The 15,783-nt window shown below is 54.5% G+C and overlaps 1 protein-coding gene across 4 annotated transcripts in view; it reads right to left on the bottom strand.

Annotated features, from left to right (window-relative positions):
* Positions 1 to 15,783, bottom strand: part of Gfrl (Glial cell line-derived neurotrophic family receptor-like) — a 168,083-nt gene that overhangs the window by 28,573 nt on the left and 123,727 nt on the right. For 2 of the 4 annotated variants that reach the window (XR_012993504.1, XM_076321820.1), the window contains exons 5-7: positions 7,194 to 7,321; positions 2,453 to 3,427; positions 1,467 to 1,643 (exon numbers count right to left, since the gene is read on the bottom strand). Coding sequence is in view for 3 of the 4 variants with exons in the window: in XM_076321820.1 (XP_076177935.1) it covers positions 1,467 to 1,643; positions 2,453 to 3,427; positions 7,194 to 7,321 (1,280 nt within the window). In the remaining variant the exon portion in view is untranslated. The remainder of the gene's footprint in view (positions 1 to 1,466; positions 1,644 to 2,452; positions 3,428 to 7,193; positions 7,322 to 15,783) is intronic. The other 2 variants (XM_076321821.1, XM_076321822.1) reach the window with 2 other exon arrangements.

Raw genomic sequence — 15,783 nt, 5'->3', positions numbered from 1 at the left:
TTTGCTCGTTGAAACGGGACGTACGCGCCCGCGCGCCACCAGGCGAACGGAACGAGAAGGGGACGATCGAAAATTATTTCGCGGCGGGTCCGAATCGAAGGTTCTTTTCGGTGTCGTTCCGACGGACGTCCACCCGTGACGTTCTCGATCGGAAAAATCGGTCATCCGCCTTTCTTCCGAACGGTTCGACGGATAACGGAGCGCGAAGGCTTCGCGCTGCTCGGCGAACCGTAGGAATCCGTTTCGCTCGAATCAATCACCGGACGGAACATCGATACGCGGGTAATCGCTGGATTAAAGGATAACCGAGGATAATTACTCGCCGCTCGATCCGGATGCAATCAATTCTCGATGCGTTATAGTTCGCACTGGCGCACCGGGTCTACGCGTTCCCGCTCCTCGAATCCAACATCCGTCTTCCTCCCGATTCGTTTTTTCTCTCGTCTTTCGGTCCGCGCGGTCGCCCTCGTTTCGAAGCGGTTGTGCCTTGACCCGAGCCGAGCCGAGCCGAGCCGAGCCGAGCCGAGCCGACTCGAATCGTTCGAGCTCCGTTGTATTTTAATTAACGGGAATATCTCTTCCTTTTGTCGTACCGTCGACGAATAACGGACCGCTTTGTCGTCTTTAGCGGGTCGCGCGATAAGTGGGCTCGCGAATCCCGCTAATTTATCGATCGTTTTGGCGCGCGCGCCTCTCCGCGAGTAGCTCGCTCGACTTTACACCGGCGCGTTTACCGCACCGGTTGGAATTACGCTGACCACGGTTTCGCGGTCGAGTCGTTTCCTGGAAAAATATGTATTCGTTTCCCGCGAGCGTCTTCTTCCTCTTCGCGGGCGAAATTATCCGGGAAATTCGTTCCGAGCCCGTTTAAATTACAAGCGGGCGAGTTCTTCGCGAGAACGGTGCCACGGGGTGTCTCGTAAATTTTTCTCGTTCCGGCGTGAAAGTTTCCCGCGAAATCGATCGGACGCGCAACATCGCGGAACGTCGCTCGAGCCGGGGCCCGGACTTTATCGCGGCGAAACTTTAATTTAATTTTACTCCGAAGTCCTCTCATTTCCTGTCCCGTCCGTATCTCCGAGTATTATTTCTCGAGCCGCCGGATTTCGAACTTTAATCCGGCGTCGCGCGGCAAGCCCACTCCCCTCCGCCCCGTTCAAAGTTTTCGTCCGGATTTCGATATCCCCGCTCGTTTCGGTCCAATTGGCGAAGGATTACGAATAAATCGTCGATAACGCGCCAGCGCCGGAACCGCGACGCCGCGACCGAAACACACCGCTTCGAGCGTAAGCCTTTCCAGCGCGAACGCCTCGACGCGCTTTTTCCTAAGGGCCTTTCGCGAGTTTGCACCGTGCATCCTTGGACGGGCAAGGTTCCACCCCTCTTTGCTCTCGCGAAATTTTCCGCCTCCCGAACGAACATCCCGCTACCGAGCCGGATGGATTCGGTGGCAATCGAATACTCACGATTGCGATCGTCCGTCTGGTTCTTCTTGTGATGCGGCTTGTGATGATGGCTCCCGGGCACTGGAATCTGCTGCATGGCGAGCAGGTCCTGGTGGTCCGCGTTGATCAACGGGTTCTCGAGTTGCGACTCGATCACCTCGAAGCTGGTCGAGTTGTCCGGATGCGCGATGACCTTCACTGTAAACGAACAACCGTAACGGAGCACGGTGGAAAGAGTACGCGCGCGTTCGATCCTCGACTCTGCTCGTCCTCGCCGCGCGATTCCTCTTCCCGCTCGGGAAGAACGCGCCGAGGCGAGCGGGGATCGAGGACGAAAGCGCGTCGAGAGATCTCGGGGGTTCCTCGAGCGAATTTTAACTCGCGAGGCGAGTTTCCAGCGGACACGGATCGTTGTTTCCCGGCGTAGGGCGAAAGTCGCTCGAGGAGATCGAGTAAACGGAAGATCGGCTGAAATTCGAATGTAGCCCGCTGCGTTCGATTTCCACGGTTCTCTCGCTCTGTCTCTCTTTCTCTCTCGCTCTCTGTCCGTCTCACGTTCTTTCTCTCCACGCTCGACGGGAACTCGCGCGCTCCGAGTGAAATTTTTCAGCGGTAAGACGAGGATCGACGTCCACGGCCGCGCGGTTAATCGTTCCGTTTAATTTCTCGAGTCGACGTAACTGGTTTCGCGCCTCTCCCCCTCTCCGTGGGGAAATCACGGTTCTCGATTCTCCGTTCGATCGAGACGATCGAGTATCGTCTCCTTTCGAGAGGACGCAAGGGCCAACCGCGCTCCCAACCCCTCTTGTTCGGCGCGGCGTCGCGTCGCACGGGTAGCGTCCAGTTCGTTAAATTGGCGATAGTTAGCCGCGGAAAAAGGGCGGGGTTCGGAACGCAGGAGCGACGTGTTCGCGAGCCCGGTTTTCGCACGGTGTTTCGCAAATAACCGTACGGGGTCGGTCGGTGGTTGTCCGCGGGCCACGGTACCCCGACACCGGTGTACGAACCTTGGTCGACGAACCCTTCGAAGGCCTCGCGGAGATCGAAGAGCCGGTCGACTGGCAGCGCGTCGATCCTGAATTCGTGGTCATCGAGGTCGTCGTCGGCGCGATCGAAGATCGCCTGGTGCTCGTAGGTGGGCCTGGGCGCGAATTTCTTCGGCTGCACCAGGTCGGGCCTCTCGATACGTTTCGTCTCGTCCACGGTAGGCGTTGGACGAGGCGGCGGATAACCCGACGACGACGACGACGACGACGACGAAGACGACGTCGCGGCGGACGGTGGTGCGGGTGGTGCAGGGTGGTGCTGGTGGTGCTGGTGGTGGTGATGATGGTGCAGGTGCGCGTCATGCTCGCTTTGGGAGTGCCTTGGCTGCAGGTGCACTGTGCTGGAGGCACGATCATGCTTGGACAACGTGGAAGAAGAAGAAGAAGAAGAAGAAGAAGAAGATGAAGAAGAAGAAGAAGAAGAAGAAGAAGAAGAAGATGAAGAAGAAGAAGAAGAAGAAGAAGAAGAAGAAGAAGAAGAAGAGGGAGAAGAAGAGTAAGAGGAGGAAGACGAAGAAGAAGAGCCGCGATCATAGAAGCTTCCAGGTCCTTCCATCGACCGATCTTTCTCCCTGTAAGTAGGCCGATGCTCGTCGTCGGCGCCAGCACGAGCCCCCTGCCGGTTCTCGTGATCGGCACGAGGATCGTACGCCTCGACCACGAGGACACCGGGCCCGCCGGGTAATTCCGGTGCTTCCTGATGACGGCCGTGTTGATGACGGTGGCCGTGCTGACGCCTCTGTCCGGGCTCCTGGACGTCGTACGTGCTCTCGTGGTCGTAGTACGAGGTGCGCGCGGTCCCGGGGAACAGAAAATAGGGGTACATACTGGTCGGCGGTAACCAGATCTCCTGGTAGCTCTCCTGCTGCGGGTCGAACGGATACAGGGCCGAGTCCGTGCCCGACAGGTCTACGGAGGTGGAGGAGGGCAGGAACTCTGTAACACAGAAGCAGAGACGCGGACGAGAACGGGGTGAGTGGGGTGCGTGATCGCATTGGTACACGTGCACGGACAGGTTCGCGCGGTATGTACTACGCTTGTGACGGCAGTGGTGGTGGTGGTGGTGGTGGTGGTGGTGGTGGTGGTGGTGGTGGCGATAGTAGTGGTGGTGGTAGTAGTGGTGACGGTGGTGGTGGCGGGTGAAACGGTTTTCGGAGCACGAAAATCGCGTTCGAAAGAGACGGTTGGGAATTTCGGCGGCGAGTATCGAAGAAAATCAATCGGCGCGCGGGTGTGTTTCCGGGAGGAGCTCGATAAAGTTACGGGCGTATTTTGAAAGTTGAAATTGGCTGGTCGCGCGAGACGCGACAAAGCCCCGTTATCGATATCTAACGAACGTTTCGCGAGCGAAAGATCTTCGAGGAAGCAATTTTCGCATCCCGTGCACGCGTATCTCGTTTTCGAGCCGTCCCGCGTCGGCGACGAGCTCGAGCGCCGCGCTATCCGAGACAAAGTACACGGTTTTCGGTGACTTTGCTTCCATAATTGATGTCCGTCGAGAGATACGCGACCGCTCGTTACGAAACAACCGCTCCAACTACGGCATTCCGCAAATAACTCCGGAGATAAGGTCTATCGTGGCCCATTAACGTCCCCGGAGGAGTCAATCAAACTCACGGTCGACAAAAAGACGAGCGGGGCTCGAAGATCCAGCCGTTCTCTCGAGGATCGTTTCCCGAACGCGGCTTCAAAGCCAATGCTGCTCGCGAGCAAAGCGTTTGCTTAGGCGTTTGGCGCTTGCTCGGAGTTTCGAAGGAACTTGGAACGCCAAAGGGAGTCCCGAGCCGCGCAACCGAGGTCGAACGTCAATTTCGATTACGACTTGGTTCGTTTAACACCCGGTATCGGCTTCCTCGCGATCCTTTTACGACGAATCTTCCTCCAACGAAAAAGAAAATAACCTCGTCGCCCGCGAGACGGTATCGCGCCGATACCTTCGAATCTCCGACGAAAGAAAAAAGAAAAAAGAAAAAAGAAAAAGAAACGAAGAAGGAAAAACGAAGCTTCCGGTACGATCGGCCGAGGGACTCGCAAACCTTTCGTTTCTTAGCGTTAATTTCCGAAACGCGACCCGAATCGTGACGGGAGGAGGGAACGCGCGGAACGGGAAGGAGAAGAGTGTGTAGCGAGTCGAGCGAGTAACAGAGAGCAAGACGGTCGTAGTGGGCGATTAATCGACGAGCATGCGCATTGTCGGAAAGAAATAGAAAAATACAGGCGTGCAGGCTGAGAACGTGCACGGTCGATTTGACCACAAAAAAAGAAAAAAAAGAGAATCTCTCGTGCAAAAGTACGGACATGCGGTGCACAATCTCCTTGCATTCTCGCCCGAAGGCTTTCGAACTCTTATCCGCCTCCAACGAGCAACACCGTTTTCCATCTCCAAAGGAACGATTTCCGTCGATCCTGGATCCTCGTTTCGGGCGGTTCGTCGACTCGCCGGCGTTAGCCTCGATCGAACCGAATTCGAGTCGAATTCGAGTCGAATCGAATCGAATCGACGCGGTACCTCTCGCGAAAAAAGGGACCGACGGTGAGAAAACTAACAACGAGCCGTAACAAAGACCATGCTGATATCTCGTAATCGGTTCGGGGTCCCGTGTTTCTCTCGCCGCGAGGCGAGAGAATCGTTCGCGTCGAGCCGGTTCGATCGAGCGACCGAGGATGAAAATAAGGGAGATTGTCGAGCGAACGGTGCGGATTGATCTCGAAATGCAAATCCTTCGGGCAGAATGCATACTTAGGGGGTGCTGGTGCTCTCGTGCAGACGTTCCTCGAGGTTCGAGGATTTTCGAGGTCGGATCCAGGCCTCCGTGGGCTCCCATCGTTGCCTGGTGGATCTCCGGCTGGAGTGAATTTTTCGAGACCGCGACGGGACAACGCATCCAGGATCGTCGTTTCCAAATTCCTCTTGCTGCTTCCGCGATTCTTTTCGTTCGACGAGGTATCGACGAGTCTCGTCTACGCGCTCGTTGCGTCTCGCGAGGATCTCTTTCGCGCGTTGTTCGATTTCTCGTCGCAATCGCCGCGTTTTAACGAACTCGAGCCTCCGTTCGTCCTCGTTTCTACTCGTATATTCGGTATCTCGTGCTCGCGTGCCCGGTCTATCTTTGCGGACGAGATCGATTTGCAAAGCGACGATTCGACTCCTCGGTGCTGAAACGTACAAAGTTGAGTGCACGCCGCTCGTGGTTGCTCGTCCGCTCGAAACGAAGCGGACGTACTTACGCAGCGCCGCGATATACCCTAAGAAGGTATTCGACGCGACGATCCTTGCCAGATCGCCATCCGAGATCGAAGGAGGAAGAGAGAAAGGACCCTCTCGGACCTCGCGAAAACCCGAGTTTCTTCGCTTTGGAAAATATGCATCGCGATGACAACGATAAAACGCCGATAACGAATTACTCGCGAAGCGGCCGACTCGGTTCGACGAATAGAACCGACGCGACGCATTCTATCGCGGCAAGGATCTTTGATCTCGTAACGTTCGATCGCGATCGGAGATAAGGAGGGATGGATATCGTTTTCACGGGCGGCCCGACGAAAGGAGGCTCTAAAAATAGTCGGTCGAGGGTGTCGTTAGGCTCGAAGGGAGCCAAGGTACGGAAGATGTTGCTCGAAGGGAACGGGATTTCAGTGAAATTAAGGTCGAGCCTGCCACGCGATGAAATCCTTATCTACATCTCGATACCGGTAGCCTTTGGTTAATTAAGGAGAAAGGAGCTTATCCGAAGGAGGCTATAACGTCGCGTCCCACGAGTCTTAAACATCGCGGTATCGCTGAAAGTAATTGCTTCGTCCCTTTCCTCGCGTTCAACTTCGACGAGCGAAAAAAGTATCGAGACCGAAAACGATAAGCGGAAACGTCTCCGCGATCGATGGAACCTCTTCCCGAGTTTAGCGAATTTTTCTCCGAGCGCCTTTTTCCTTCGTTTACTCCGTCGATTCCTTCCCTCAAATATTAACTCGGATTCCGAGTTAATCGAAACCTTAACGTTTCTTCGATCGTCCGAGTTCCGACGGCGTTTCGACGATCGATTTCGATCCGTCGACGAACCGGGCGAGCTCCGACCGAGTTCGATGAATTTTCGATGGAACGATCGAGGCCCGAACTTCTCGGATGCGAGGTATCGGACGTTCCTCGAGTCCGTGAAATAATTGAACGCACCTCGCGACCGAAACCGTTCCTTCTCCTTCGTTCGATAGGATCCGAAATATCGCCAAGATCGGCGCGATTTCTTCCGCGGGGCACGCGCCTCGATCGGGGGAAAACTGACGAAAAAAGAGAACGGTTACTTCGCAAAGAGGTACGGACGAACGGATACACAAGGGCCGGGCAATCGAACGAAACCTCTCGCAACGAGACGGGTGGAACGTGTAAAAGTAAATCGGTATTCGTCATATCCAAAAAATACACACGTTACTTCACAACACCAATAAGTCGTCTTCCACAAGGTGCGCTAGTAAATACGATTAATCAACGGTTACGAATATATGTATATGTACTCGTTCATTCAAGATCGCAAAGTGTCTGGCTCGAGGGCAATTCACAACGAAACAAAAAAATCCAAAGCGAGAAAGTCTCGTGTGTACGCACTGATGATACGGATGATGCCTGTATGTACCACATGTGTATATACGTATACATAGATAAAGAGAAAAGATAAACGTTGCGATCGAACGGGCCCGATTCTATACTCACCAACGCAGGGATTGTGATTCACCATCGAGAAGATCCTGTCGCAACGCCTCTTCATGTGCATGTTCGGACATATGCAACCGAACAACGGCGACTGTCGCAGCTGGGTCCAGGAATCGTGGCAGGCGATCCTGAAACGCGGAAAGAAATCGGATCGTTATTCGTTCGTGCGCGATCTTTCACCGCTTCGCTTTGAAAGTCGATCGGAAATTAACGGCGAGCGATCCGGTTTCGCGATTATCGAAACGCTCGATAATTTTCAGAGAAAATTGCGGAAAATTTCAACCTCGAACGCGATACCGTTCGAACCGAGGCTGCTCCAGCTCCGTTTAATCGGAGGATAATTTCCCTTCGGTTTACGGATGAAATTCAAGTGGAAATATCATTAACGTCGCCTATGAAACACACCGAAAACCACCGCCGCCGTTCCAATCGATGGAAAATCTTTCGGGCGAGGTACGAATTTAATTAAAACATCGCGATCGTTTACCACTTTAACGCGACCGTTCGACCGGCTAATATATTCGATTCGATAATTCGCCGGCGTCGCTCCCGAACGGTAAACGAATCGATCGAAACTTTGCGGAGATTTTTCAACGGGATCGAAGAGAAGGACGGGTCTGGATCGAACGTCGCGGATCGTCGAAAAATTATCTACGCGGTACGCGCGAAAAACCGCGAACTTGGAGTCGCGCCTATTATTTCTCTTCGGGATCGAACTTTCTCGGTTTACGAAAAATCGTTCGACGACGGAGAGGAGAGGAAAAAAAAACGGACGAGAGTTCGCTCGCGGATCTCGTCGGGAACTAATTACCGCGAGGTTAATGGAATAATCCGCTGGAAAATTATCTTCGCGGCGTTGACCATTCAACGTTGCCTCTTCGCGAACGAAGCCAACGTTAAACGTCTACCGCGTAACGAAGCTCGTAATCGGTCTCGAATAACCGATAGCACGAGCAATAAGATCGGCGGTTTTCCGCGAAGATTATAAATATCCAACCGGAGGGATCCCTGGAACGTTCGCTCGGAAGTGGTTCGTTCGAAAAGCGGTTCTACGAGGACTGGAGAATTTTCCGAAAGTCGATTCGATGTCGTAAAAGTCGAGAAAGAAAAAAGAAAAGAAAACGAAGCTCGGTTTTCCGCGCGACGACAAGGATACATCGAGGATTACATCGCGTTCCCTCGAAATACTCGCGTCGATCCACGACCTTTTATTAAACCTAATCTTGATTAAGCGGCCGACTACGTCCCGGACGGAATTTCGAAGCTGTTTTCTCGAACGCGAGCTTCCGATTTCCCTCTTTACGAAAGAATCGTTGCGACTCCGGATTCTCGGTCCACCTTGTATTTCAAAGAGAATCGGGATCCAACTGTGGGGCAAGAAACGTCAGAGAGAGGGAGAGAGAGAGAGAAAAGGGTGAAAGGAAACCGAAGAAGGGTAGAGATTCGAGGAAGGCGAGACCCTGCCTCGGAATTATTTGGGTTAATGGCACACACAGTTCCGTCGTGGCTCTCGCTCTCGACGAATTAGAGGGCCAGAAACGCTCCAAAAAAGGAAACGCGAAACCAAAGGTGAAACGAAAACGGCACCGAGAATCCTAACAGCGACCGGGAGAACTCGAGCAAACGGGATCGAAGCTTCGCGATACTTTGCTCGCCCTCTGTGGTTCTGCTCTCGGACTTTGACCAAAGTAAAAAAAAACGAATCGCTCAAGGTTATCCTTTTCGAGACTCCAAGGTCGTGAGAGTTTTCCTCGAACGGAACCGCGAATACGTTTTCATCGAGGTCGATCGTCGCTGGTCCTTCTCGAGACTTTCCAGAGTCTACGGAGACGCATCGATGAACATTGTCGAGAGAAATATCTACGAATTTTTCGCAAAGGTCGCGTTAATGTCAAAGCGCGTTGTATTCGTATCGATCTCGACGCTAAAAGCGCGTGGTTTGGCCCGACGTCGTTTCGACGACCTTCAAAGAAATTGTTCCACGCACCGTGATGTATCGTCTCCGGAATCTCGGGAGGAAATTTTCACGCCTCGGTGGATCGATCGAGCGAGCGAGAAATTAAGATCGCAGGTAATTGGACCGTCGTCGTCGCGCATTACCGTTTACCGTCCTCGACGGCGATCGACGTATCGCGTCGGCGCGCGACGCTCGGCACCGGTGGTCGGGCGAAAACTAAGCCGAGCGCCTTTCCAGTCGACGTCCAATGAAATTATGGTTTCGTCGAGCGGCGAGGGCGATTTTCGCCGGCGGCGTGTCGGTGACAGGTATCCCGTAATGCAGTCTGTTCGAGGAAACAAGCGTCGTGCGGTCTGGCCGCACATCGGACGCAGAGGCGCGCGGCCCGACGCGGCCCGACGCGGCGTCTCCCGCGAGTTTCGGCACGGCAGCTTTAAGCCGCCGGCTCGGTGAATTTATCGCGCGGAGCGACGGTGGTCGGTCGTTGGCTGGATTTTCCTCGGCGATTCTCGGGGAAATTCACAGGGTCCCTTTCAATTTTCCGCGAGCTACCGAGCCGAAGGAAACGCGGGGGGACAGACGCGAACCGGCCCCGAAACTCCGTCTACGCGTTCCCCGTCTTTCGATCGGGGGGATCGAAAGCCCCGGTGGCCTCTACGGGTTATAATTTATTTATGAAAATGTTCCCGCGGGATGAATATTTATAGCAATTATGTAGATGGAGAAAGAGGCTGTAACTACGTTCGAGAGTAAAGCTCGCGCCAAAAATAAATGTCGGTCAAATTCCTGCGTCGAATCGCTGAAAAGTCAGAGGCGGCTCGCTGGAAAGTAAGTCGGAGTTAATTAAACATCCTCGGGCGTGACCGAACGGACGTACGGCTGTCTCGTAGCGCGCGTTCTCGCGCGGTAATAAACGTCGCGGGTGGATCGTTCGAGCTCCTCTCGAACGCGCAAAGGACTCGGTAAGATTTTCAGCCCGTCGGCGCGACGCGATCCGTTCCGGTTTTAAACGCGATTCGAAAATACCTTCGCTCGCGATAATATCCCGTAATCGATGTTACCGTTGATACAATTCGAATCGGAAGGGACTGACTCGGTCGTCGCGGGAGCGGACGAGAGACGTCGCTGCTTCTCGCGTATGCTAATCGATGTTAGGGAAACTTATTCCTAATGCGTGCGCGGAATTTAATCTCGCCGACTCGGAGCGAAGACGTACTCGGAAAGTCTCGCGAACGTCCAAATTGCATTGGCGCGAGAGAGTCGGTTTCTCTTCGGAAGGAAACAAAGTTTCGGAACGTCGTATCCGTTTGGCAATTTGCTAGTATAATCCGTAGCGCGTCGCGAGAGAAGCACGGTTTACGACCGAGTGCCCCTCTCTTCCTCCTTTTTCTCGCCGACTTTGCGCGCGCAATTTCTCCACGAGGCCGAAAATCTCCGACATCCGGGAGACTCGGACGTTCGAGCACCCGGTGGTTCCGCTCGCGGCCGTTTACGAGTTTGTTCGCGAACTCGGGGCGTTTGAAAAATAACGGAAATAATTAACGGGGCATTGGAATCGCAGGGTTTTCGCGTCGGACCCGCGGCGGTGGATAATCTCGCGATTGGCTGTTTTTCGAGTCGATGGTCGCCGTTAATGGCGAAAAGAGAAACTTTCGATCGTAGTTCCCGAGATCCCCTGTTCGAGATAGGTGGGGAAAGCGCGAGGGCACGATCCACGAGCTTCGCGAGATCGGAAGGATCCGAAGTTTCGTTATCGTCGCGTCGAGTTTCGTCCCTCGATTCGATACCTCGTCGCGCGTCGTCTCGAGAAAACGTACGCGCGACACAAAGGGAACATCCGTCCGGAAATAAAACCCGAGTCGTTTCGTCGTACATTTTCCTACGGATTCTTCGGAATATCTCTCCGTTTTGTACGTCTTCCTCCTTACCGCAGGGGGGAGAAGCGACACCGCGAGAACGAGAACGAGAACGAGAACGAGAACGAGAGGGAACATCCGAGAGATCCGTCGTGGCTGGTTGTAGCGCGACCGTTTCCGAAGACGTCCGGACACGCGTATCGCGGAGCGGAGGTACTTTCCTTTTCCCGCGAAAACGAAAGTTCGAATGTCGGGGCGGACGCGTGGAAAAAGAGAGTCGGTGTAATACAGAATTCATCCCGTCGACAACGGTGCGGCACGGAATAATCCGTAAATCTCATTTTTATCGCGCGGCTCGGGAAGCCGAGGTGCGAGACGCGCGGTGGGCAAAACGCGAAAGAACAAAGAGAAAAGCGAGGACGGTGCTCGGAGCGCGGAGTTGGACGAACCGTGGAGAGGGTTGGCTCGGAGAGCGACGAAGAAAGTAGTCGGAAAGAGAGAGTGTAAAACAACGAGAGCGGTGCACTTCCCTGTACGTACGCTCGGGCGATAATTTACCGGCGTGTAGGTACGTCTGAAGGATCCGGTACGTGCCGGTCGAGTGGTCTTGCACAGTCGGGGGTGCTAAGTACGCGCCTACGTGCGCGGTGACGCACCCTCGCGCCCCTGCATTCCGTGCACGCGCCGAACAACCCCGACCATCGACCGCATCGACTTTTTACCCGATCGATCGAACATCGAGGATCCTGCCCCGCCCGTTCGGGATTCGATCGCGATTCGAGATCGCCTCTTCGAATCGCGATCGAGCAACTCGCTCGTCCGTTCGTTCGTTCGTTTTCTCTATCGTGTCTCGCGGCAAACGGAGAAACGATCCGTTTTTTTCCCCGGTCCTCGAGACCGACCAAATAGCTTGCGAACGTTCGCGCCTCTCCCGCTCCGTATTTAGATTTTTCTTCGCGAGAGAGGGGTCTCGGGCTCGGAACGACTCCCATTGCGCGTTCGCGAAATCTACATATTAATCACCGGGGAGGATACGGAGGCCGTAACTCTCGAAAAAATTGCCAAATGTTTCTTACGATCGCGACGGTCCGCGTCTTCCGCGCTTTTTCGAGGAAACCGGCGCGCGAACATCGACAAAAGTTATGCATAGTCGGCGTCGGGACGGTCTTGAATAATGTATGCGTCCATAGAACGGCCGAGGAATGATTAACGACGCTGACCCTCTTGTAACTTCCGAAAAGTTTCCATCGGTTTTTCGGGGCTTCTTCGACGGACACCTCGTACCTCTCGTTCCCCGAATTCGAAAGAACCTCTTCGCACCGCCGGGCCGTTTTATTCGCCCAACGGCGAACCCATTATAAATTACGGTCCGCGAGTGGAAACTCTCGGTCGCGATCCTCGTTCCGTTTCTCCCTCGCGCGAGTCTATTCCTCGAGGATTTCTTCGGCGATTCTTCGAACAACGCGCGCGCGCCCGGCTACATATATTTTTCCGGTGAACGTGTCCGGCAATCTCGGAGGATTTATCAACGCAAACTTTAATATCTCGCGGGCGTCGCGTTATCGATAGCGAAACTTGGTTACGCCGGACCGCGCCGGAACGCGGATTATCCCGTCTGCGCGAGCCGGAGGTAAATATTTCCGCGGCTCGTTGATCCACTTTTCCTCGCACCTTCTACGAGCGGGAACCAATCGTCGAACCGCGTCGAGCGCGCTCGTTTCGCCGATCGAGATATTTCCGATACGATCCCCGGGTTACCGGAGTACCGCGAAACGGAATCCGGTCCCGGACTCGCGCGTTTTTAAATATTCCGGGCTCTGCGCGGCGAAACTCGATTCCCTCGCGTCCGCTCGGACCTTCGACGCGAGAATACGGTCGAAACGGAGCGCACCGAGATCGAGCGAGTCGCGCGAGCTGCGCGAGCTGCGCGAGATGCGTGTGCGATGCATCCGAAGGAGTTCCATAAATATACGATGCGCGGCTCGTTCGGGTCGCGGGGTGCCAAAGCGGGGAACACCCGAGTCGCCTTATGAATTTTAATGTCGCGTATCGTCGCGCGATAGGTAGAAGGGCCGCTTCGTGCCTCGCCAGCCTCGCGGGAACTTTTCCCGCGGATCGTTTCGGGCTCGGCGACGTTCGTCTCGGGATCTCGTTGTCCGTTCGATCACCACCGAGCTCGAACGCGAGTACCCGAGTACCCGAGTACCCGAGTACCCGAGTACCCGAGTACCCGAGTACCCGTCCGTGTGGAATCGTCGCGAGACACGCTCTCCCGAGAAGCGTTCGAACGCAACAAGGATCGCGCGGAATTACGCCCGGTTCCGCCGAGCACGGGGGATTACGCGCTTTTACGCGCGTTCGCGACGATACTCGCGTTAACAACGGAAGAGTAATGGCAAGGAAAACGCGAACGCGTCTCTCGAATCACCCTGCGCGGTAATCGTCCAATTATTCGCGAAATAATTAATGGGAACGAAGCCGGGACTCGACGTTTCGCGCAACGCGGGAACGTAATTCGCGATTACAACGCGAATTTCGTTTTTGCGAAACGAAAGCGCGGACGATGGGAAATTTTCCACGGCAGGAGAGAGAGAGAGAGAAATTCGTGCGAACATCGTCCGAACTATCCGATCTCGTTGGCGAATTATCGAAATTCGCGGGCCGGTTCGCGTCGCGAGCGTTCAATTTTTCGCGGGCGGGTTAATTGGATTTTAACGACGCGGATCGTTTGAAAATTTAACGTTCCCGCGAACTCGTTGCGAAATACGGCGGCCGCGTAACGGAGATTCGATGTCGTTGATACGCGAATTAACCAGGATTTCCCGGTGAATCCGGGACGACTGCTAACAACGACGGGTACGCGGACGCGCGCGAGCGCGAGTGCGAGCGCACGCCACAGAGATTTAATTTCTTCGCGAATTATAATCGTATTCCGGCGATTACCGACGCCGACGATTACGCGAAATTAGATTTCCGTTTGGAACGATACCGCGGTCGACGAAATGCAATGTCACGCGGTATTTAACGCGCAATTTCTATCGACGCGAAATAGACCCGGCTGCCGAAAATTCCCGCCGACGGAACTCGGCACCGCCGAGAAATTCGCCCGAGAAAGATTCCAGCCAACTTTCCTTCCGTCTCGAACAAGAAGAAGAAGAAGAAGAAGAAGAAGAAGAAGAAGAAGAAGAAGAAGAACTCTCGAAAAAGCCAGAAGAGGTTCCTCCGGATAGGATTCGCTCGCGATGCCGAGTTATTTCCAAGGATCGCAACGAGGAAAAATCTATTTATCTCTATCCAGCCCGGTCGAGAGCGTTATCCTCGAGGTTTCCTCGTCACGGCCGGACGATACCGTTCCGCTTCCACCGTTTTCTTCTCTCGGGCGTCGCTCCTCTTTTCCCCGGATTACAGAACTCGCGGCCGACCAATGGAAACCGGCCGAGCCAAGTTTCGACGTCCAAGTCGAGATCGCGAACGCGGAATCGTTCGTTCCGGTCGCGAGAGGATACGCGCGCAGAGATTCGCGAATCGCGACGATGTCGATTCCGACTAGTATAGCGACTCGACGAAAAGCTGCACGACTTTCTTTCCCTTTACGGTTCGCGTTGCAATCCGCGTTCCCCCCGAAGCGAGGGAGGTCCATCGTTTTTGCAACGGGAGTTACGAATTTGATCGCAGAACGTTGGGAACGCGTGCATCGCCGGACCGATCAAGGGAAGATAAAATTCCACCCGAAACGAACCCGATGAATACAAACCGGCCGTGCTCGAATTCAAAACAAATTTCAATAATTTAGCAAACATTCGTTGCCGCGCGCCGACGGCCGAAATTTTCCCACATATTTTTTTCCGGGGGGAGTAATGCGATCACGTAGTCGTCGCGTTCGCACGTGCATCGACTGCGAATCCAGGATTCGTGGAATATCGAATAAGGACGAACGGCGAACGTTAATTTCGAAAAGCGCTTTTCCGATGAAAATCCAACGGATTGCGCAACGCTGTTGTCGATTACCCGTCGGCGACGAGTCCTGCTTCGATGGTCGAGCAACCGAGCGAGCTACTGAGTTCGAAAGGTGCGTATATTCGAGGATCCACTCGACAGTTCTGCTCGAGGAACGACCGGTCGAGTAGCGGTCGTCGCGATCGACGAACACAGCGGTGCTCTAGTCGCGTCGATAACGCTCGTTCTCCTTCGCGGTGGAATTTGTCGCGGCAAAACCGAAAATTGTATTACAGGGTCGGTTCGCAATTACGGTGGTAGGGTCGCGTACGTGCCTTTGCGCTCGTCGCGTCGCATCGCATCGCATCGCATCGCATCGCGAACCGTTCAAGTGTCGGCCGGTGGAGGCGCGTGCAGGCGCGTGCAGGCGCGTGCACGCGCGCGTTCAACGTAATTTATTCCGCGACGACGCGAGCGCGAGACCCTCCTGCCCCCTCTTTTTCCGGCAGTTTCCCTCCGTTCCTTTTATCGCGGCTACCTTTACGAGGCCGGAGCTTCGTTACGGCTCTAATATCGTTCCGAGCACGATCGTTGAATAATTTCGCGCGGATTTCGCCGGCGAAACCGCGCCTCGAAAACGGAGGACGACGCGAGTTTCCCGTTTTCCCGTTTTCTCGTTTCCGGCGCGCGTAGATTCTTTCGCCGGGACAGGTGTCTAACAAGGTCGAGAACGTAACGGATATCGCGACCGGTAACCGAACGGAACGGAACGCTCGTTCCGAGCAACGAAACGTTGATTAAATATCGATCGTCGCGGAGTCGAGTATCGAGCGAGTTCCCA

The sequence above is a fragment of the Ptiloglossa arizonensis genome, chromosome 10 (genome assembly GCF_051014685.1).
Source record: "Ptiloglossa arizonensis isolate GNS036 chromosome 10, iyPtiAriz1_principal, whole genome shotgun sequence".
NCBI classification, from domain to species: Eukaryota; Metazoa; Arthropoda; class Insecta; order Hymenoptera; family Colletidae; genus Ptiloglossa; species Ptiloglossa arizonensis.
This window is presented reverse-complemented; position numbering and strand designations above follow the sequence as displayed.